Source organism: Euprymna scolopes, chromosome 40 (assembly GCF_053919585.1).
Source record: "Euprymna scolopes isolate OS-2025 chromosome 40, ASM5391958v1, whole genome shotgun sequence".
In the NCBI taxonomy this organism is placed as follows: Eukaryota; Metazoa; Mollusca; class Cephalopoda; order Sepiida; family Sepiolidae; genus Euprymna; species Euprymna scolopes.
Genome location: NC_136521.1, coordinates 29,954,475 through 29,977,962, shown reverse-complemented (window position 1 = coordinate 29,977,962; position 23,488 = coordinate 29,954,475). Strand labels below are relative to the sequence as shown.

Genomic DNA, 23,488 nt, shown 5'->3' with positions numbered 1-23,488 from the left:
CTCCTAAACTAATTAACTGATTATGAATTTTGGAACATTGCTGCTGGGTGCAAGGTGGTTGATGTGGGCTATATTTAGTTTTATGTAAATGAGTTAAAGGTGATGAAGCTTTTTGTGTAAATTGTAAAAATTTTAACATTCTTTTATGATTATCTCTGAATGTCTCCTAATTAATAAATCTAATATTGTGGGTGAAACGTCGATGACAAAACGAAGGCTGTTTTCTTATCTGTTTTTCTTGGCATATCAATTATATACACATTTTTTTTTTTTTTCTGGTAGATGAAAATGTCAACTTCATATTTTAGCAATAGAGGACGTGATTATGATTCACTGAAGTTCAATAGACACCCTCCTCCTCTTCCAGACTCTTTTAAGACCATCTCCATGGTTACTGTGTGCAGCATGCTTGGTTTCAACAATTGGAGAGATAGAAAGGACGGTGTGTTGGTGTGGGTGTTCAAGTGCACTTGACCGGCCATGCATTTTGTACCGGGTTCTCTTCAGAGATATGCTTAACCTATGTTTGCATAGTGTCATCGCATTAAGCTTCGTTTGGAAACTGCCGTATGCATGTTTTGTGTCAGATGGTGAGAAATATGACGAGCATTTTTTTTTTTCTTCAAATCCTCACATCTGTGATCACTGGATGATTTAGAATCTTTATCTTTGTATGTATATATTTGTAACTAGCTGGAAGAAGGCTCGGCATTACACGTGATTTAATAAGGAAAATTATAAACTTTATTATTGCGTTCATAACCTTTATTTTTTTCCTAACTGCCCCATTTCACTTGGTAACATAGAAACTAAAAGTTGGAAAAAGTTTGAATTAGTGTTTTATATATATATATATATATATATATTTATATATATGGTTTAAATTTCATTAAAATTGCATATACATGAGATACAGGAGATTTGATACTTTTACATATATTGACCGGACTTTGTTTGGGCTCAATCGACAGCCGACATACACAGCCAGAGTATGCTAAGCACTGATCAACTTGACCAGACAATGAAAAAGCGCCATTGGAAATGAAAGTAGACGACTTAATAAATTAAAAAAAAAAAAATTATTTCATATTCACGCATTTTTATGGCACTCTATGCTGAGTCTGTCCATTTATCCATCCGTAGCTTTGAATCCCTGGAGGGGCATAGGTCATACACAACTTTTGGAGATACTTTTGTAGCGAGTTCTTTTTTCGGAGGGAGGGTGCTAACCCCCATACTCAACCTTCCCAGAAGGTACATACAGCGCCTAGCCTTCCCAAATGGTCACTCATCTGGTACTGACTAGACTCAACGCTGCTTAACTTCAGTGATCTGGCAAGAACTGGTGTCAATGTGATTGTGCTGTGAATATACGTACATTGCAGAAAATGATACACCTGAGCATTATTGGAAGGCATACAACAAAGTTGGAGAAGGGTTCCGCAAATTTTGTAGGCCCTGTGACGAAGGTTGAGGATGTGGACAGTGGCCAAGCAAGAATGGAGTTCAATAATTAAATTGATGTGTAGACAAAAATTTGGAAACTGTATATTTGTCTCCATCAGTCATATCACAGAAAGCTACTCGGTTGGGAAGCTTCTTTCCATTTCCTTTACCTCATCTCCTCCCTCTTTGCCATTGACAGTCCCCTACAGTCGACTGAAAATATTTCTAAAAAATATCCTATTCTCTAATAGGTTTCTCTTCTACAAAGAAACAGCTATAAAAATATTATGCAAAAACAAAAAAATTAACTTTTCTTGGAAAAAGGAATCTAAAGTTTTTCATCAGACTTCATTCCTCTTTTGTGTAGTAAAAAATATTGTAACTTTTCTTGAAAAGAAAAAAATCAAGCAGTATGAACTAAAAAAGAAAAAGACACATTATCCTAATTAAGTTAAAAAAAAAAAATATATATATATATATATATATGGGTTTGTTATACAGAGGTACAAAGAATTGATTAAATTACTAACAGGAATCCACTGAATAGATATATCACCACAATATTTATTCAGGGGATTTCTTTCAGTATTTTGAATTTTAGTTGATGGCTTCTCGGGTCTCCAAAGGCAAGACTACCATGGCGCCATGTTTGTTTTCGTTATAACTTAAGTGCTCAGCACAACTTGCATTTCATACTTAAATCAGTTAAAAAAACAAAAACTTATTTAGATAGATAGAAGAGTAACTTATCTTGCCTTTGGTAACATTTATTTATATATTTGTTTCTTTACTACATTTTCGTAACTATGGTAGGTTTTTATTGTATTTCCATTTTGTTTTTTCTTCATCGTTGTACATAGTATTCGATGAATGTTATTTTGTTTTTGGCATCTTCACATTTGATCAGCGTATTCTGGCGGTTTACGTCGACTGTCTGTCGAGCCAAACTCAAGTTTTGGTCTAGACTTGAAACTTTGATATTTAAAAGATTTGGACCTGTGGAACAAATTTAAATTGGTTCTTAACTGGTAAAAATAGTTGCTAGGTGGTCAAAATGGGAACTTTGCAGGCGTAAGTTGACTTTAAGTTTACATTAAATTGCGTTAAAATTTTTATATCTATCTCATTAGATCATGATGCCAAATACTGCTGCAGAGCTAAATTTTTAATTTTGATTCTAGCTGATGGCACCAAATTTTTTTTTTTTCTTAACCTTTGAAATCAATACTATATATTGGGTACAATATAATAATCAATAGAGTATTGACTCTATGATAATAAATATGAAATCTGCATGAATTAAAATGTATTTAGCATATTTTATGACTGGCCAATGCCAGGCACCTTTTAGTATATGTGTTTATGCATGCATGTATATATTACTAACCAAAAACAGATGTGCTGCAATTCACAAAGGAGCTACAATTGGTGAATCCACATGCAATGAAGAACGCAAGAGAAAATGTGAAAAGACAGCAATCAACATTTGATACAGAATTATCCCACCAACATGCTGTAAATACTTCAGAGCTCGAGTTGGTCTAAAAAGCCATCTTTGAACCGATAGAACAATTGCATGATCAGCCATCTTCACAAGTGATGGACAATCATCATATATATATATATATATATATATATATATATATATATTACTAGCAGAGTTGTTCAGTGTGGAATAGCATCATATTAAGAATTTACTTCAACAACTTGATGTCAGCTAAATATTTTACTTAGAAATAGTCAGATACCCATCAACCATAAAATGCATTGGTTTCAAGGATATTTTATTAAGTCATATTTTCAAAATCACCAAAATACTATTTTGTTCAAAAATACACTTTTGCATATTAATATATGCATGTACATGTGTTTGCAGAGCTTTGAGTAAATAAAATGTTAAAAATGTTAAAGCTACTAAATGGTCATTTTAGTATCCTCCCCCCATTCCTAGCAACAATATCTATTTACGCAGTTGTAAATAATAGGCATTTTTTTTTTTTTTTTTTTTTTTTAAATTTTGGAATGAATTTAAAAAAAATACATGAAAAAAATGTATAGAACTATTCTGATATATAATTAAATTGGTTTGAATTTCTTTATTTTCAATCTGTCATGCTTATGTTTTAATCTAAATTTTATAAAATTCTTTCATGTAAATAGTTTGCAAAGCTTTCAGCCTTTTTAATAAGGATTTGGTACAAAGTTTTTGATAGTTTAAATGTTTTCAAATGGCTTACTTTTGTAATTTATCATATTTCATTGTTTTTATCTTTGTAGGATTTTTAAAGGTTTGTTTCAGCAAATCAATTCATAGTAAATAAATAATGCAAATCACACAGCGTAAAAAAAACATGACAAGTGTCTTACAATCCATTAATAATGAATTTTTTTGAAGCCAAAACTACTATTAATTGTACTGTCTTAATACTCAATTAGGGAGAGGGCATGTAAGTTCTAGTATATGTTCAAGGAACTGCGTGTGTGGAGGGTATATTGAATCTTATGCAACAGATTTTCGATAAAAAGCTATACATTTTATTTTTTTCTTTAAGAGTGACTCTTGTCCATTTTATATTAACTTATTTTCTCTCTTTCCAGATTCCCATGGACTCGTTTAAAGCCATTGTTTGTTAAGAAGCTGGATTCTGTAATGCAACACTTTAATGAAGAATATCCTGCAGACCATTTACCTTTGTCCCCAAATGTTGAGAATGTCAAGTTTGAAGAAATGCGAAGCAGGATTATCACTGCTGTCAGCCGATTCCATGGGTAAGAAGCAAACCAAACTGATTTTTTTTTTTTTTTAAAGCCAGATCAATTCTCAAATATTTGTGATTAATAGATGTATTCATCATATAAAATAAACATTTGATCCTGGTTTGTTTATTACATACATAGAAACTTTGAATTTTAGTGCTTTGGAGGCCTCCTGAATTTTATTTGGGTGGTTTCAGTAGCATTCTAAATGGGATCAATACATGTAGCGTGACTATTTCCCGTTTGTTCATCTTAGAGATGAGGATTGCTTATTTGGATTCTTTGAACTACTGTTCTCATCTTGAGTTTTATTTTCACATTTCAGTTGATGTAACCTCATTTTCCTCAGGTGTGTATTGTCATACCCGGTGAATCTGCATAAAATTTCGAAAAGAACCCTTTATTTAATTCACAGTTGATAGTATGCTCTTCTTCCAGCAGCCATGACTTGGTAAAAATCTTAAATTGCAGTTGTATTTTTAGTAGTGTTGTACCGATTAATCGGAATCGGGAATCGGAAAAATCAGTAGTTTTTTGGGTATCGGAATCGGAAAAATTTTGCCTAATTTCCGATTCCAAAACTGATTCTTTTAATATTTTATTATGTTAATTTTTCATTGCTGATACCGTTGATTTATTCCTTTTAAACTATTAATAAAATTAACCTCTATAGATCATGATAACATTAAAAGATCTAAATTTATTTTATCTGCGTAAAATAAACAAAATAAAACTTGAAACTTTGTGAAAATTCGCTAGATAACCTTTAGAAGAATGCAGTTTATTTTCAAGGTATTGAAAAAATTGTTTAAATTTAAAGAAATATTTTGTCAAGAAAAATAATAGCAAACATTATTGCTAATTAAATCAAAAGTAGAATATAATCGTGTTGAATTTTGTCCGGTTAGGGTTTTGTCCGCTCCCTTACTCGACATTGGCAAATATGACAAAGAATGGCGAAAGGTGTGAAAAGGATTGGCCTTGAATTGAATTTGAAATGAATTCGTGAAATGTCAAGCTTCCATGTGATTTTCTTTGATTCTGCCGGTATCATTTATGTTTATACTTAGGGATTCATACGCCAATGCCGTCTAGAGCCCACCAATCTCACTCCCCTATATAAGGCAATAAAAACCTAGACTGAAAACTGAAAGTATTTGGGGGTAATTAACATCTTCGATACAGTTTGGCTTCGACAATTTAGCAACATAAAATGGAAGTGTATTTTTAAATAACTATTTTAAAGATATTCAAAATGTGTTTCATGATTTGAAAATTAATTACCAGCATATTTTTACTTTATTTGTGTTTAATATTTATTTTAATGTGATGCTAGAGTTCGATTTTTTTTTTTTTTTTTTTGTAAAAGTCAAATATATTCTTTTGTTAGGTAGAAGTGTAACTTATCTTGCCTTTGGTAACATTTATTGGGTGGGTTTCTGCTAGCATATTGTTTAATTTTTGAGTCATTATCGAGAGTTAAGTCGTATGTCAGCCTTTTTTCTTGTTCTCACATAACATCGGGTGAACATAGTGACATTTCTTGGGTGCGTTTCTATCAGTACTTTGATTCCTGAGCTATTATCGAGGCTCGAATATGGCTTAAATAATATCACCATTTTTATTTTGTTTTAACTCATTAGGCTTTACACTACCATTATTTTAAGTTAAAAAACACTTTAAAATAAGTTAAAGTGCAAGAAAAGAAAAAATTATCCAGGGAGTTGAAAATGTAGCTTCGCTTGTTTTTGGTAACATTTATTCGTTGTGTATTCATTCATTTCGCCCCCCCCCCTTTTTCTTCTTTTCTTATTCTGAAAAATCATCCACCAGACGAGAAGCAAAAAAAATAAATGTAAGAATTTATAGTGTCTGTTTTACAGGTAAATTTTACAGAAAATGAGCCTCCATATCCAAGTAATTCTAACGTTTAAGGACAGTTAACCAAAGATTGCTATAATATGTAAGTTCTGTGCATTTGTGTATATGGGAGGTTATTTTTTAAGTGATAATATGCGGGTTTTATGAACTTACCAGTCTAACTTAGGGTAAGTTGTAAAAGAATTTAATGAACAACCATAATAATTTATAATGGCCTGAAAATGAAGACGATTTTACTTTAAATATATATACTAAACTGATCCCACTCTCTAAATTTTAAATTAGTTGTTTTCTTGTTTTTTTTTTTTTTTTTTTTTTTTTTTTTTTAATATGTTCACATAATCCCCTAAAAATGTAGAATCTCATTTTGTCTGTGGTGTGTGAGTTAGTTTACATGTGATTCTATTTACTTGTCGTCCCATACCCGAAGATAGTGTTAGACACAAGGTCAGTTTTTAATATAGGTAATCCAACTCTCCCAAAAGGGATACTCTGGATTGAAACGGCAATGAAACTTGTCTAGAAGGATTTTTCTGTCAGTGGCAGAGGACAAAGGATAAAGTGTAATATCAGAACAGATACTACACTTTGAATTATTTATTAGGTAAAATATATAGCATATTTTCACAAATTAGGCACAATATCATCAAATGTGTGTGAAATTGGAAGTTGTGGTAATACTCTCTTACACTATCTAGAATCATTTCAGTTATCACAATAGCACATTCATTCTAGAGGTCATGATATTTACAATATCCATAATTTTAATTTGCAAAATAGATTTTAAGACCGTCCTGAAGAGGGATTTAGTGGGCTACGCTAGTTTTAAATGGGAACTAAATCATCTCCCCAATGATATTTAAAAATAAATATTGCTTAATATTTTACTCTGTTATTTTGAAGCTATGTGTTCTTGGTGCTCGGTAAAATTGCAAGGGAATAAATAGCAGGGTAAAAGTGGCAACGGTAAAAATGGATAAATAGGGAAAAACCGCATTTTGGTAACAAAAAATTAGGACTATTGGAGAAGTGTCGGGCTCAGCTCTCTACCCTCTAGTTTAAAATATGGCTAACCCCTTCACCGCCAAATTTTAAAATGACTATTTGTAAATAAGTATTTACACTGATGGGAGGTGTTAGGTTCTCACTCATATAGTTTAAAAGAGGAACACGGCATCCCTCCATGCTTGAAAATAAATATTTTGAAAAGTATTTACTCACTCGGTAAAAATCGTAAATGAATTTCAGGTGTCCGGAAAATTGGGCAACAGAAAAGGGACCATTTTGGCCAGCTAGGAAAAAAGGGCAATTATTGAATAAATATTGATTAATAAATTGTAGACCGGTTCTTGCGGGGAATATCGTTTTAAAACGAGGCTAACCCCCGTTCCCTCCAATTTTTTGTATTAATATAATAATTGTTGAAGAACTTCTTCTAGACTGGGGTCATTTTTATTTTTGTTCTGATCCAAAATCGAATCCAGAATCAAACTTTTCTTATAATTGTTATAATTTATATAAGTTATAATTGCGATGGGCGAAAAATGAAAAGGGAATAAAAAACACCGATAATTTCACGAGAATACATTATTTACATCTTCGTACCGTTTTCCACGTAACTATTTAAAAATGAAGTATAAACATTGCCTATAAACACTCATGATTATAAAAAAACTAAATATAAAACGATTAGGAATTTAAAATAGAGGGTCAATTTCACAAATAAATTTAACGTAAAATGAGCTGCTTTTCCAAAACATTGTAGTGTGTTACCAATTTTAAATTATGTGCGCTTATTGGAGGAGGGGATGTCTACTTAAGCGATTACACATGGTTTTACAACGTTGCAAATCGAACTTAATTTAAGGGGAAACAATTTAGTTAACATCCATAAAGAATTAGGGTGGCCAGAAACGATGATCATTTTACGTTAAATTTATATTCGAAACTGATCTCGCCCTCTAAATTCTAAAATGATTACATCCCTCATTAAAAAACAAAAAAATTATATTCTACGTATCCGTTATGGAATGAAGTTCTCAAAGAAATTTCACTTCATATCATCAAGTAGTTTTGTTTTTATCGCTAAAAGCATTCATTCAAGGCATTCGAAACGGTCAATCTAAACTACGCCATTAGCATTGATTTTGGTCGAAATGTAATGGATTACTTCCCTTTGATATCAATTAAGCGATTTATTAGAGAAATTCCATGTTCCCGAGATTGAAAACAAGCTGTAAAAACAAAACTACTTGATGAAATTAAGAGAAATTGTTTTTAGAACTTCATTCCACAACGGGTATGTAGAATATAATTGTTTTTTGGAATTTTCGATTTTTAATGAGGGACATAAACTGCACAAGTACCATGATCGCTTTTCTTTCCGTCAATTTTAAAAAATGTTCTAACATGTAATCTATAAAAGTAATATTTCATTTTGGAATCGGTATTTAGCTGCATGTTAATCTACAAAGTCGTTGTCGTCGTTATCATCATCACCATTTTTACTTCATTTTGTTTTTTATTTTTTATAGCAAAGTAAATCAATTTAATAACCTACCAAATTTTTATAATTAAAATAATATTTTAGTTTCTTCATAGAGAGAAGGCACAGAAAGCTCATGCAATCTCACATTAAAATGTTTTTCTAAATAGTAACATTATTATTTAGAAATTCGTTCGTAACAATGAGAGGTAGCGTTGTTAAATATGTTGTTCTTACATCGATTTCTTATGTTGCCTACCAATCTTTAATATTTTCAACTATTTAACTATTTATGTAAGTAGCATGTTATACAGTAAATATGAACTGATACAATATAGCTTTGTTTTAAAATCAAAATGTTTTGTTGTCTTATAATTTTTAATCAATTATAGAGCAAACATTTGAGAAAAAATATACGCGGACATATTACCCAGGGGTTTATGTAATAATTTGAAAATTTATGAAAGAAACAAAACAAATCTGTAATTAAATGTGTATGAATTTTAAAAGAATCGGAATCGGAAATTTTGAAAGGAATCGGAATTGTATCGGAATCGGGGAAAAATTTTGGAATCGTCCCATCACTAATTTTTAGTGTCATTTGCACTGAAGATCGAACCGTCAGCCTCCAGAAGTGTATAACTTACAACTGTTCATAAAGTTCATCCTAGAATTGTACGCAAGAACCTATGGCATACTGGATAAAAGAACAGTAGTTTGAAGAATCAAAGTAATACGAAAACTTTGCTGGTTATGCACGACTGCAACGGTGATTGACAGACTCGGACTATTATCACCTGTCTAGTTTGAATGCATTTTAGTAAAATACTTTAATATCTTTTTTTTCTTTTTCCCTTCTGTGTACAGTGCCCCTTTTACAATTCAAAGATTGTGTGAACTGATCACTGCTCCTACGAAGCACTACAAAAGAAGTGACAAATTTTTAAGGGGAATTGAAAAGGTAAAGTATTTTCTTTTTGTTCTTTTAGTATTTTTCTATTTCCTGATTTTATTACATCTGTTTGAGCATTTATTTCAGTCGAACACCAGACTGCATATGCGTATTCTTATTGACTGCATTGATTTGGTCGCTATAAGAGAAACTTTTTGCACAGCTGGTACAATGAAGAAACTGTTAAAAAAAATAAAGTAAATACAATGATGAACTTCTTTTTTTTTTTTTTTTTTTTTTAAAGTAATTGGTCTTTATAAAAAAAATACAAAGATCGAAAGAGGCATAGCAATTTGATTTAGTGTTAAAAATTGTTAAAGAAAAGCTAAAGAATGTTTTTGTTTTGAAGAATCCGACTTAATTCACCATTAAATGACATGAAAAAGGTTGATATGCCGTAAAACAAATTGTTTTGCTAAATATTCACATTAAAACTGTTTAAGAGATAACCAGTTTTTGTGCCCGAAGTGTAAGACACTGAAGACTGATGAGAACGAAGTAAGAAAGTATATTTGGCTGGTGATGTTATTGACGTTGTTCAGAAGTTATCTTAGCAATTCAATTGACGCACAAGGAAGTGCAAGTGTGATTGCAAGAGTTAAGGAGTGGATAGAATGAGTTCAGAAAACTTCTACCATTACTAACGAATAGAGCGTTAGCACTGTGGACAAAAGGAATCTATTAAGCATGTATAAGAAGTGTGCTGCATAGATACAAAATCCTGCCAGAAATGAGAATAGTACAATAGGCTTTGATCTGATGAGCTCAGTCATTCACTCAACTAGCTAAGACTATAGAAACTTACCCGAGGGGTTGGCGACCAGAAACCGCGTGCATCATGCTCAGACAGGGAACACCTACATATACTTGACACCTCTTCGTACGTACGAGCTAAGAAAAAATAAATTGAATATTCGTAGAGATGAATGTTTTTAAAACAAGATCTTAATTAATAGACACCATCTCTGTGTTTGTTTTTTAAAATCTTTATTTTTTATTTTATTTAAAAAAAAAAAAACCCACTAAAGAAATAAAATACACCCTACATAATAAAATAATATTCCTCCATTTTTCATTAAGTGAATCTTTTCTCTTAAAGTTAATTATCCACATTAAAACAGGAGTAATCGGCTCAAAACTGCATTGCCACCTACTGTCTGCCACTGCTCAATAGTGACAGTAATCGTCTGAAAATAACCGTCAATCACCATCATTACTGCCAGTGACCAATAGTGCCCACCGCTGGATGAGTATCATACAATGGATAACAGTGCACTTATATTGAAAACATTTCAAAGCGGTCAAATGGGGTTCGACACTGGTCATGATTGATAGTGACCAACAATGAGCAAACGCAAGTAATCTCTTAAAAATGTCCATGACCGTCAGTGCTCGCCATTTAAGACAGAACAATTTCAATTTGGAGCAGTCCAATGCAGGCTGATACTGGTCCTGGCTGACAGTGAATGCCAGGAACAAACAATGTCAGTTGGAAAGGCAGCCAATGTCTACCAGTATATGTGAGTAAATGCATCTAACTGCCTCCAAATGGCACTAACTGCCAAATGATCATCATTGCCTGTCACAGGCAGCCAGTGGATGTCAGTGCCCAACAATGTCCAAGTTGAAGACCATTTCAGTTTGGAGCAGTCCAGTGGAGGCAGACACTGATCATGACTGCCAATTGCAAATTATATGCTAGTGTTAATCAGTACCTACAAATAATCTCCGCAAACTAACACTCTTCGCCAGTGCTGACATTGACAGTCAATGGCTTCCACTAGCTGCCACTGCCAGACTATAGAAACCAAATGATTTCGTTTGAGCCACGGATGCCAGTGACTGCAATTTTCCAAGGCTTTGTGTCATACTTCCACCAGGCGATGTCAGTACACAGGTCCTGTTAGTGTGTGTGTGTATATATATATATATAAATAAATAAATTGCTCAATGCTTTAGAACTTTGCAGTAGTATAAATGTACACTTATCACAAGTTTCATTCCAAAGGAATTCACTAGACTAACAGTTACCTGGTGCCTTTCAGTAGAAAGAAGCAAATGTTTGTAACTCATTTGTTATACATATTTCAACATCATTAGATTATACACACATGCTTATATATTTACAGAATATTATGGTTTGTTTTTAAAATGAAAGTATTTTCATTTTGAAAAAATTAACATTGATTTTTATAAGTGAAAAGTGTAAATATGCTTTCGTTTATTTTAATGCAAGTCATGGTTTTACGATTGAGAGGAATAAAATGATGGAATGCATTTTTTTTTTTATATATTTATAAAATTTGAGGAAATTGACTTTTATGAAAAAGAAAATTAGAAAGACGGCATATATAGAATCATGTTAGTACTAGCTAAAAAAATCTGTAAAAATTCTGATTTGTAGATCTTGCTTGTTAGGACTTCAGACATGATGTAAATTCTTTTGTGCAAGGGCCTGAATCTATATTTACGTTGGTTGTTGCTAGGCTGTCTAGGATGTTGCTAGTAATACAAACAGGGTAAAAGGTGTCAGTGCATTCCCTGACGTTCATGTATGTTCAGCTGAAAGTTGCACAAATCTGACATTATTTCTCATTGTCTTTGGTAAAATATGGGCATATAAGGTGCCTTCAATAAGTTTCCAGACTTTTTGTAGAGGCATTTAAAATTATCATACACTCTTGAAAATTCGGTATGCTATTGCTATATATCTTACGAGATGACCAATTTTTATGAGTTCAGGTTCAGATGAACAGCTTCTGCAGGAATTGGAATCACCCTACCTGATTGTCACAGCTGATGAATTTCAAAAATGCTATTCAGGCATGAGGACACTTTAGAAGAATGATATGCAACAAAATTTTGTTTTTGAACTTGGAAAAATGCCACAGAAAGCTATGGAATGCTTTAGACTGCCTTTGTACCATCTTGCATGAATTGAGCATCAGTTTTTGAATGGAATAAGAGATTCAAGGAAGGCAGGGAGTCTGAGGGATGAGAGGTGTGAGAAGAGTAAGGCAGTCAGAACACCAATTGATTGGCCAAATAAAGAATTTCATAGGATAGTCATGTATTCATAGACAATAAGTTTGATGTCAGCGTTGGAACTGTACACACAATTATTTGCAAAAAACTGAAGATGCAGAAAAGTTGCACGAAGTTTATTCCAAGAGTGCTCAGAAAAGATCGGAAAGATGTCATGACATCGGGGAGATGGTTGAGCTGATCAATTCAGATCCCGTTGTTCTTGATGCTCTGGTGACCAGCAATGACAGCTGGATATACTTTCATGACCAAAAGACACGGTGGAAGCATGGTGGCTCTCCCAGACTCGGGAAGGTCAGACAGAGCAAATTCATTTTTTTTTTTTTTTTTTTTTTTTTTTTTTTTTTCAGCATTTCTACCAAGACAGTGCACCAGTCCACAACTCTATCGTTGTCACAAACTATTTGACCAAGATGGACATCAAGACAGTTTCTCACTATAGTCCAAACCTTGCTCTCTCTCTGTCTTTTGGAGATTCTCTAAGTTCAAGGAAAACCTTAGAAGCTGTCATTATGAGATAATTGAGATGAAAGAGGCTGTGACGAGGCTCATTGACATTCTCGCACAAGAGGACCTCATTGGCGCTTTTAGAAGTTGTTGGAAAAGTACAAGAAGTGCATTGCAGCTGGAGGAGATTACTTCAAAAGGGACTAGAGTTTCATGTGTGCACTATCAATGAAAGTGCCTATACGAAAAAGTCTGGACACTTATCGAAAGCACCTTTATTTTAATATCCTTTTTGTAGGTTAGCTAGAACAGAATTAGTTATGAGCAAGCAACCTTTTTTTTCTCTAGTTATGAGAGATTGCGGGGGGGGGGGTAAAGAAGTTTTAAAAGATGTTACGCTTGAACTCTTCTATTTTGTTGTCTGTGTCCTAGGCAACGCCGGGTAACTCTGCAAGGTGAGACAAAATATCTAAATTTAAAGTTAAACTTTAGGAAAACATGAATTTGTAAGAATTGATTTGAGAAAGAAAGATCTTACCCGAGTCAATTTTTACCAACAATACATATCAACAGGTAAGACAAACATTAAACCAAACCTAGTGTCTTGAACTTATTTTTGTAATATGTATTGACATGTAGTACTAAAAAGCTGCAATCTTGTGGACATAGATTTCCAATAAGCTTTATCAACACCACCGTAGAGATGACATGTTATAAGACGAAATAAACATTAAAAAGTTTATACAATGGGAGATAACTCTGTCATCTTAACATTCCTAATATCTTGATATTTTGAAATAACTTTTTTTTTTAAAAACTTTTTTCCTATAAAACGCTCCTTTTGTAATAGTGGAATGGTTATTCATGGCATTTCTTGTAAGAACAAGAAAAGGGTGGTAAGTGAGCTGATAACATTATGTATGCCTGATTTTGAATCTCAAATATTTTTAAATATGGAAAACATATCGCCAATTTTGGTGCCAAAAATTTATTTTCAATATTTGAATAAATCAAATTTCAGTTGATATTCTATCACCGATGAATTATAGACATGTACCTCTATATATATATATATATATATATATATATATATTTTTTTTTTCACATTGTTGATTGGTAACAGCAAATGCTGACGACAATCATGAGTTTTTGATAAATACACTGTTGAATCTATTCCAAGTGTAGATTCATGCTTGCACTTTTTATTGTTGAAAACTTTATATCTGTGAGCTTAATTTCTGTTTTACGTTTCCTTTTTTAGAATATCATGGTAGTTAGCACAGTGGATCCATTCGGAAGGTAAGTATGTTGAATGTTTTTTTGTTTTTCTCATTTCATAAAAGGGATTTTTATTTTTGTAGCAATAATACTTTGTGAAATAATCTGTAGAAATTGTAATATACAAAAGAAGTAATATTGTTGTCACAATGACATTAACTTTGGTCAGATTGAGCTTTTCTCATCTGCATTACATCCTGAGCCATGATGGCCCATGCATGGAAATCCTGATCAAAGATATGAGATTGCTAACCGATTGTGATGCCGTGATGAGGACTATGGATTGAATCTGGTATCCTTGCTAGTTTTGTATAGAACACTGATACTTAAGTAATGCAATCACTTTGTATTTGATATGTTAACCCTTTCGTTCTTATAAGATCATTGAAATTAGGCAATGTTGAACCTGGTCAGTATATAATAAGTGACCATATGTGAAAGCAAATCACTTCAGCACGCTAGCCACAGATTGTGTGACTCCTTGGTCTGAATATAATTATTGTAATAAAAAAATCCTGCTTCAAAATAAAGACAAAATATATTACTTGTGGAGATTTGGACATCAAAACCGAAACTCTACTATTCCTTCTAATGTACTGTTTTATTGTCTTTTAATGCTAAATTCAGTTTACTAATGTTCTATATTTTGGTGTTCGATTCAGTATCTGTTCTATTGACATATCATTTTCTTAGGCATTGCGTCTTCCTTTTTTTGTTGGAAGGTAGTGTGTTTTTCATGATACCATTCTATTATACAGGGTGTTCCAAAAGTCTTGGGCACATTAAGCAGATATGAGGACTTGAAATGTGACTTTTGGAACACCCTGTATATTACTCCTCTTTTTTGGGTGGTAATAGTCTGTTCTGTTAGTGTAATACCATTCTCCTAGGCATTACCCCCTCTGTGGATATGACCTAAAGGTATCCAGTGGTGAGACTCCACTTAGGGGCTGTGATAGAATGTGGAGTTGCCCTCTTAGTTACTATTACTACCAGATCAGGCCGTCTGAAGATACTGACTTCCTGAACAAGATACATCAAGTATGGATGTATTATTTGAATTAATTGGATTAATGTTCTCATCTTGAGTGTTATTTGTACAACATTTTAGTCAATGTAACCCCCGACCTTCTTGATGTTACTGTTTTTTTTCCTTTTTGCAAAACTCAATGTTCTGCAAAGTCCAAAACAATTTTCTTTTACAAAACAATCAAACCAAACACTATGAATAGATATTTGAAGATCTTTTTGAAAATAACTGGATTCAGCATTAAATAACCTGAAAACGGTTGATATGCCGTAGAACACAACAACCATGAAGATTATGAAGACATAAGGAACTTAAATCATAAAACTTTATAAACTCGACTCGATCCGGCATTAAATAACTCAAATGCTTGATATATTGTAAAACAACCAATCGTTTATGAGGTAGTAGTGTAGTATATGTTCATTGTTTGTCATGATACAAATTTTACAAACTAGTAAATGCATAATCTCTCCAGTCGCATATATTTGTTAGTAAAAATAAGATTCATTTCCTGTTCATAAAATTCTATGTAACGTACACAAATTCCTTTCTTAGGTTTATCTTTTTTTTTTTTTTTTTTTTTCATTTCCAGAAAAGTTGTGTGTGAATCTCGAAACATAGTGAACGGCATTGATGTGAATGGTCACACGTCATCTATACGCACCCCACCGCATACTCCCCCACCACCACCTGTGCCCTCCCCCCCTCTGTGGTCTTCAAGTAGCATGGATTCTACCACTATTTGGCCAGCTTCCAAATTGGAATCTGACAAAGCTGACAGTCCTGTATATGATGAGAACTGTGATGATCACGGTGTCCCTCTGGGTGGTGGGCGGACAGCATCTTCTCCACCTCTTTCTGGCTCTACAGACACGGCCAACGGTAATGGTATCGTGGCCGGTGAGGAAAGATGTGATAAAGAAGATTCCTCATCGTCGTTTGACTCCAATGCAGACGACCGTGACACGGTCCCGTCTTCTGCGAGTAGCAGTAGCAGTGAGGAGTCTACTCTGAGTAGTGGCGACGACAGCTCCCAGCAGTCCCCCACAAGCCAACATAGCAGTGAAGAAAGTATTGAACAGTCAGCGGCCGACAGCTGCACTGGTCAACCACAGACAGAATCTGATGAACAGCAGCAAACGGACACGGCGGAAATTATGCAATCTGAGGAAGACGATAAAAATGAACAGCCAGACGATTCTAAAATGGACGACAGATCTTTAGAAACTGCGGCATCCAAAGAAAACAGCTCAGATTCAAATGGTAAGTTTGTGCATTTATTTTTTAAGAATTTATTTATTTTTTTTTGCTTTGGTGATGCAATTGGTGGAATAGGTGTTAGTTTGCTACCATCAACGTTTCACCCCCCCTCCCACCACCACCACACCCAATCACATACTCCAAGTGTTTTGAAGTTAAAAAAAAAAAAAGTTTATCAAAACAAAAGTATAGGAAATTATTCACAAAAAGTTAAAATAGAGGTATTAATCAAGGTGTGGCAGTAACGGAATCTACATCTGTCATTATTTTAGTTAGTTTTAGGTATGATGGTGAGTTTTGCAACAGGGACAGTTTGCAGACTGTCTTGAGTTTGTGACCGGCAAAAACAGTTAAGGACAGTTGTGAGTTTGATACGGTTGAGGGCAGATCATAGCTTGGACCCAAAACTTTGAGATTAAGATGAGCCAACATCAACTGATGAACACAGCCTCGACAGAAAATAGATATGGACGTTAGCATTATGTAATGGTATTACACAGACAGAGTGCAACTGATATTAGCAGAATGTGTCAGTTTGTAGTTTATTATACTTGTGAGCTACTGCGCATTGCTTGGCTGCTACCAATGTAAGAGACTACGGCAAGACGAGAAGACCATGGAAACAATCAAGTGGCACATAGTTTTATCACACTGGTATGATTACATGATTAATATGGAAGTGTTATATATCTCTTCTCTCTAACGGGACTTCAGTGTTTGGTAAGTTACAATTAACAATATTTTTTGCCAATTCAAATCGTAACAGCACAAATCTTATGTTGTGTTAACCGCTCCTCTTGTGATTAGGCTCTCCAAAAGAGTAAGACCGGTTGGATAAGACTTTTAAATGTGCGGAGCTTCCCTAGAAAGGGTGCTATATCATTGGGTCACATACTGACTTGATGACTCCAGATGTACACTAGCAAATGTACCTTTTACTATTTAACAGTAAGTTCAGTGAGCCTATGTCATCACTAGTCAGCAATGTGTTCCCCTCCCTTTGTATTCAATATACTTATTTACTAGATCTGAGGATCAAATCCTTTTTTGTATTTCTTGTTTTCTTTACAAAATCATCTTTGTCACACCTAATGAGATGTGTGCATGACTATATTTAGTTGATATTAATCTATAATACCAAAGAAATCTTGCAATATTCATTTCTAACAGACCTAATATTTTATTTATTTATTTATTTTTTTTTTTTCATTGAATTAGGGTATTGCAACATTTCTGTGCATTTACTGCCGATTACTTGGAAACCATTAATTTCTGAAGATTTTTAGTTATATGGCAAAGCTCATCGTTTAATCTTGTGTTTTAACAAAAATTTAGCATTTTTATTGAAAGTAGTGTAAAAAAAAAATGTAACAAAACGCATATGGTCTTAAAGTAGAAAAAAGACAAGACACAAAAATAGTCATAACTTCCTTATTTTTTGTCAGATATACAAACATTTAAAAAGATTATTCCTTACATCATCAGGCTCTCTATGATGCACCCCTGTCTTATTAAATAACCTACTGTTGATTTTATATGCTGGGGCTTTCTGCTTATGTGGTGATAAAACTTCTCAAATGCACTTGTGATGTTAGGCTGTATAAACTGTTAAGTTTGTTCAAAATTAGATTTTTCCTTATTTAATTGGATTTTTGATACTTACCGGAGGTATTCAGATACAAAACCTTTCTAAGAATACTTTCAGGTACATAAGGTACTCTCGGGTTGAAATTTAAAAAAATTTTTTTTAGCTTGCAATGTTCTTGCCGCAAAAGCAACAATCTTTTTTTTTTTTCTGTTTCAACGTTTGTAGAAAATCTTTCTTCATACTGACACGTGAATTAACTGTATGTTCACGTCTCAACAAAAACGTTTCTTTCCAATGAAAGAAATACCAGCTTTTTATATGCTCAAATTCGACCACGTCTTGATTTGCATATGTCACCTTTTTGTTTCCTATCAGTCAGGTTTTGAGTTTGTGTCGGTGACTTTTTACAATACACACACGCCACCTTTGGATTCTTGTTTCTATGATCGTTACCACACCCCTCCCTGATCTGATGCTCACATAGGCAGCGTCTTGGCGGTGATTGTTTTTGTCGAGTACTCCTAAGTTGAAGTGGAGCTTCTTCAGAAGTATTTGTCATGATGACAACAAATTTCAAACTCCAGCACTCGAATTATCATTCAAACTTCTATAGAACGACAAATTTTCAAAGTTCGACTTGCATGTGCAGATAAAAAATACTCCATAATCCGACGAATTATCACAAAGTCTGATCTTCGAATGCATATTTTCTCTATAGCATAGCAAATTTTTGCAAAGCCCGGCTTTTGAATAATTATCCACAGCATGATAAATTTTCACTTTCGAATCATATTTTAATGTATTCATTTTACAGTTTTTTCAAAACTCCAACCAAATTGTATCAGTAATACCATTTAAAAACAAAAAAGGTCCGACTCCCTTCAGTTGCATCAACCTTCGTCCATCTTAAGTAGAGGGCCAATGCATCCGCCTTCAAATACAATGGTAGCATTTGAACGACAGTGTAAATTCCAACCTATTCAGTTCGCTAGGCACTGCTAGCTTCTCCAAAAACACAAAAAAAGTCAGTCAAATCATTTTTCTTCATTATACTGCAACGATTAGAAAAAAGTCTGACTCTAACTCCATTTAAATCTTGTCATTTCTTAACGCTACATTTAAATCTTGTCATTTCTTAACGCTTTAAATTTTTTACATTCAACTCGAATTGTTTAATATTTAGATCTCTCAACACTTTCAATTTTCAAAATCCCACTTTCATCTCGGCTGCATCGACTTTATATTTAATGCCGAACTGTTGAATACTGTTAAATGTTCCTGGCATGCGCAAAAATGACAATCTTTTTGTTTTGACATTCGTAGAATATCCATATTTTTTAAAAATATTTTTTTACACACAGACATGCAAGTTGTATGTTCAAATGACTCAACAAAAACGTTTCTTTCCGATGAAAGAAATACTGACTTTTCATATGCCCAAATTCGACTGCGTCTTGATTTGCATATGTCACCTTTTCATTTCCTATCAGTTGGGGTCCTGGATATGACCTTAAACTATATCCGATGGTGAAGCCCTAGCTTGCGGGCTTTGGGGAGTATGGAGCCACCCTTTAATTGCCATTGCTCCAAGGGCCATTCTGACCCAGAGTGGTAGTACCTGGTAGGGTCCCAACTATGGGTTAAATAACATTCTATTAAACTCTTCAAAATCACCGGATTCGGCATTAAATGACCTAAAAGGGTTGATATGCCGTAAAACAAAAACCACCAACCATCCTATCAGTCAGGTTTTGAGTTTGAGTGTCGGTGACTTTTTACAATACACACACGCCACCTTTGGACGCTTGTTTCTATGATCGTTGTCACAGGTACATGTGTGTGTGTGTGTGTGTGTAGAATTTAAAAAAAAATTAGCCCAGCCATTTGTGAATCCATAGGGAATGAACTCCACACACACAAGGTGCTTTTTAGATATGAGGTGCCTTCAATAAGTTTCCAGACTTTTTTTATACAGGCATTTAAAATTGTCGTAGACTCTTGAAAATTCAGTATGTTATTTCTATGCATCATATGAGATAACTGACCAATTTTTGTGATTTCAGGTTCAATTGAACAGCTACAGCAGGACTTGTAATACACCCTACCTAAAGCCTGATTGTCACAGCTGGTAATTTCAAAAATGCAATCTGGATATGAGGATACTTTAGAAGAACGATATGCAGTATGTTTTAAACTTGGAAAAAATGCAACAGAAACATGAAATGCTTTAGATTACATTTGGACTATCTTGCATGAATTTAGCATCAGTTTTTGAGTGACAGAAGAGATTCAAGGAAAGCAGAAAGTTTGTGAGGAATTATGAGAGGTGTGGGAGGAGTAAGAAAGTCAGAACACGAGTTGATTGGCCAAATAATTTCATGGATAAGGATCGTTATGTCTATAGAGACAATAAGTGCATAATTTGATGTTAGTATGGGAACTGTATACACAATTATTCCCAAGGAACTTAAGATGCGGAAGATTTGTGCGAATTTGTCCTAAAGGTGTTCCATCCGTATCACAGACTGTTTGACCAAGATGGACATCTAGACAGTACCTTCCCATCCCTATAGTACAGACCTTGCTTCCTGTGACTTTTGGTGTTTCTCTAAGCTCAAGGAAAACCTTAGAGGCTGTCGTTATGAGACAATTGAGAAGATGGAAAACTTCAATGGGCCTTCCAGAAGTTGTTGGAATGGTACAGCAAATGCAGCCGGGGGAGATTACTTTGAAGGGGATTAGTTTCATGTTAGTCTGGAAACTTATTGAAGTAGAGATAAACAAACATTTAAAATAAGAGGGTCTGTTTAATTGTAACCTTTATTTTTCGAGTTTATCTTTTTGTGAAAAATCAGATAAGTTAATGCTTTCTATGTGGCATTAACGTTTTTAGTAGTCACATTTGCAGACAGTAGGGCACTTTGGGCCATTGGTGATCTAAATTCTATCTGAGAAATTTGTGTCACATGGAAGTTATAACAGGTAATTTAAAATATTGTTACTCGTTTGATAGGCAATGTTGTGGATTTCAGTAGTTTGGGTTTTTATCTAGATGCTTTCAAATGTGCATCTCTCTCTCTCTCTCTCTCTCTCTCTCTCTCTCTCTCTCTCTATATATATATATATATATATATATATATATATATATATATTAGGCATTCTATCTTTTAAAGCTGCATTTTAACCATATTTTTTATTTTCTAGTTGCAGAAGCAGTTGAAGAAGATATGCCAAGCTTTGCAGAAAGCTCCACAGTGTCTTCAGATGATGCAGATTCCAAATGTAACCTTGCTGACACGACCACTGCCGCTAGTGGCAGCCCCACCAAAGTTGAGGAGCCCATGATGACCCGTACCACTTCTAGTACAGACGTAAGCACTTCTGAGCCGTCTGCAGAGATGTCTGAAGAATCAAATACCTCATCATCCACTGCTTTGGATCTTGCAGCAGATTCGCCTGTATCTACGGAGTCACCCATGGTAACCTGCACTACTTCTACCACTACCATCACCACTACCAACATCACCTCTTCCAGTATGGAAGCAGCAGCCAAGTCGACGCCAGATGCTGATCAACCATCGCATCCCGATGTCTCTTATACAGACAATTCTGTTTCATCTTCTGATGAAATGCCGTCTGCAGAGTCTTCATCGAAAGAAGCCTCTTCAGTCACAAAGTCTAAATTATCAAAACACTCGGCGGGTGGGGATAAGGAGGAGGAGGAGGAGGATAGCGGTAGTAATGAAGCCTCCTCTGTGATGGAAACTAACTGCTCGGAAAGCAATACATCAAAGCAGGAGTCTAAACTGAGCGACTCCTCAAAATTCGAAACTTCGGATCCTGCTGTGACGGCTGCCACCACCAGCTCTGACTCCCAGCTGCCAGAGTCAAACACTTCCGAGGAAGAACCAATGGACCTATAGTCGATATCTTTCGTTTTTAAAAATTTTTTTTTATTTAAATATTTTAATTTAAATTAATTTTTTAAATTTTATATTTGCTAAAATTTTTTTTTAGTGTAACTTTTTTTAGTTTAATTTAATTTTTTTTTAGTTTAATTTATTTTTTTTAAGTTAAAATTTTTCTTTTAATTAAATTTTTTTTATTTTAATTTTTTTAATTTACATTATATAAAAACAGGTTCCTAGGCAACAATCATCTCCACTACATTGTGTACACTAAATCTTTCATGGCTAAATTATCTGTTGGTTAATTTCAATGACTGTGAAATTTTAATTCATTTTAGTTTTCCCCCCTCTCCCACCTTCAGTGTTTTGCATTTGTGAAAATTCCTAAAATGCTGCCAACAACAACAATAATAATAAAAAGCAAAGTTGGAGGGGAGGGGGTATATTTGTTCCTAAAAAAAAATTTAAAAAAAAATTTTTTTTCCAACTTCATTTAATGATATCCACCCTTTCCTGCAACCTTCATTTATTTTGTTCATTTTATTCATTTTTTTGTACTCTATATCTCCCCTCTGCCAACTCCTTCTGTCCAACAAAGATGAAAACACATAAAGCTAAACAAATGTATATTACAAAGTTAAATAAAACACAAAAAACATCCTCTGATATAAGATTTGGCACAACTATTTTTTTCTTTATCTTTTTCCTTTTTTTTCTCCCCCATTCACATCAATCTGTGCCTTTCGCAAGGAAAAGAAATAAATTCTGAAAAAGCAAAAAAGAAAATTTAGTTTGCCTCATGTATTTATATCTCTATCTCTCTTGCATATATATATATCCAGACATGTTTTGTCTCTGCCTAGGTATAACACCGGATGTCTGTTACCAGTTTACTAGGTTTGAATTTCATGTCGATTATAGACTGATATACATGTCTGTGTATAACTATATTTTTTATGTATAGCCTCCTCTGTATGTTGAGCACTTCAGTGAAAGAAATAATTTCCACTTAGTATGAAGGCAATGCTCTCTCACGCACACATGTATATATATATGACGAGGAAACAGTGTAAAGTTGATCAGTTTTGTATGAATCTGATTTTTATTTTTTTCAGTTTACTTTTCCTTTCTGTCTTTCATACATTCTGTCTCCACAACAATTTATTTTTGTGTACCATGTATTTTATCCTCATATATATATATATATATATATATATATATATAATAGAAAAAAGAACCAATTTATGTTCATTTGACATTTTGTCTTTTATTGTTCAAAAACTTTCTTAGAAAGACTAATTGAAAAAAAGTTAAAATTTGGAAATATCATACCTCTATTCTGCAGAGAAAATGTGTGTCTGTAAAAAATATATACACACGATGGTGGGAAATGATCTGATGACACATTTGT

General features: G+C 33.7%; 1 protein-coding gene across 1 annotated transcript in view; it reads left to right on the top strand.

Moving 5' to 3' along the window:
- LOC145265649 (uncharacterized) overlaps positions 1-22,867 on the top strand; it is a 122,805-nt gene extending 99,938 nt beyond the window's left edge. The window contains exons 5-9 of the mRNA XM_080121716.1: positions 4,045-4,215; positions 9,437-9,530; positions 14,275-14,312; positions 15,914-16,584; positions 21,374-22,867. Of these exons, the coding sequence (XP_079977842.1) occupies positions 4,045-4,215; positions 9,437-9,530; positions 14,275-14,312; positions 15,914-16,584; positions 21,374-22,092 (1,693 nt within the window). The 3' untranslated portion in view covers positions 22,093-22,867. The remainder of the gene's footprint in view (positions 1-4,044; positions 4,216-9,436; positions 9,531-14,274; positions 14,313-15,913; positions 16,585-21,373) is intronic.
- The last annotated feature ends 621 nt before the right edge of the window (positions 22,868-23,488 follow it).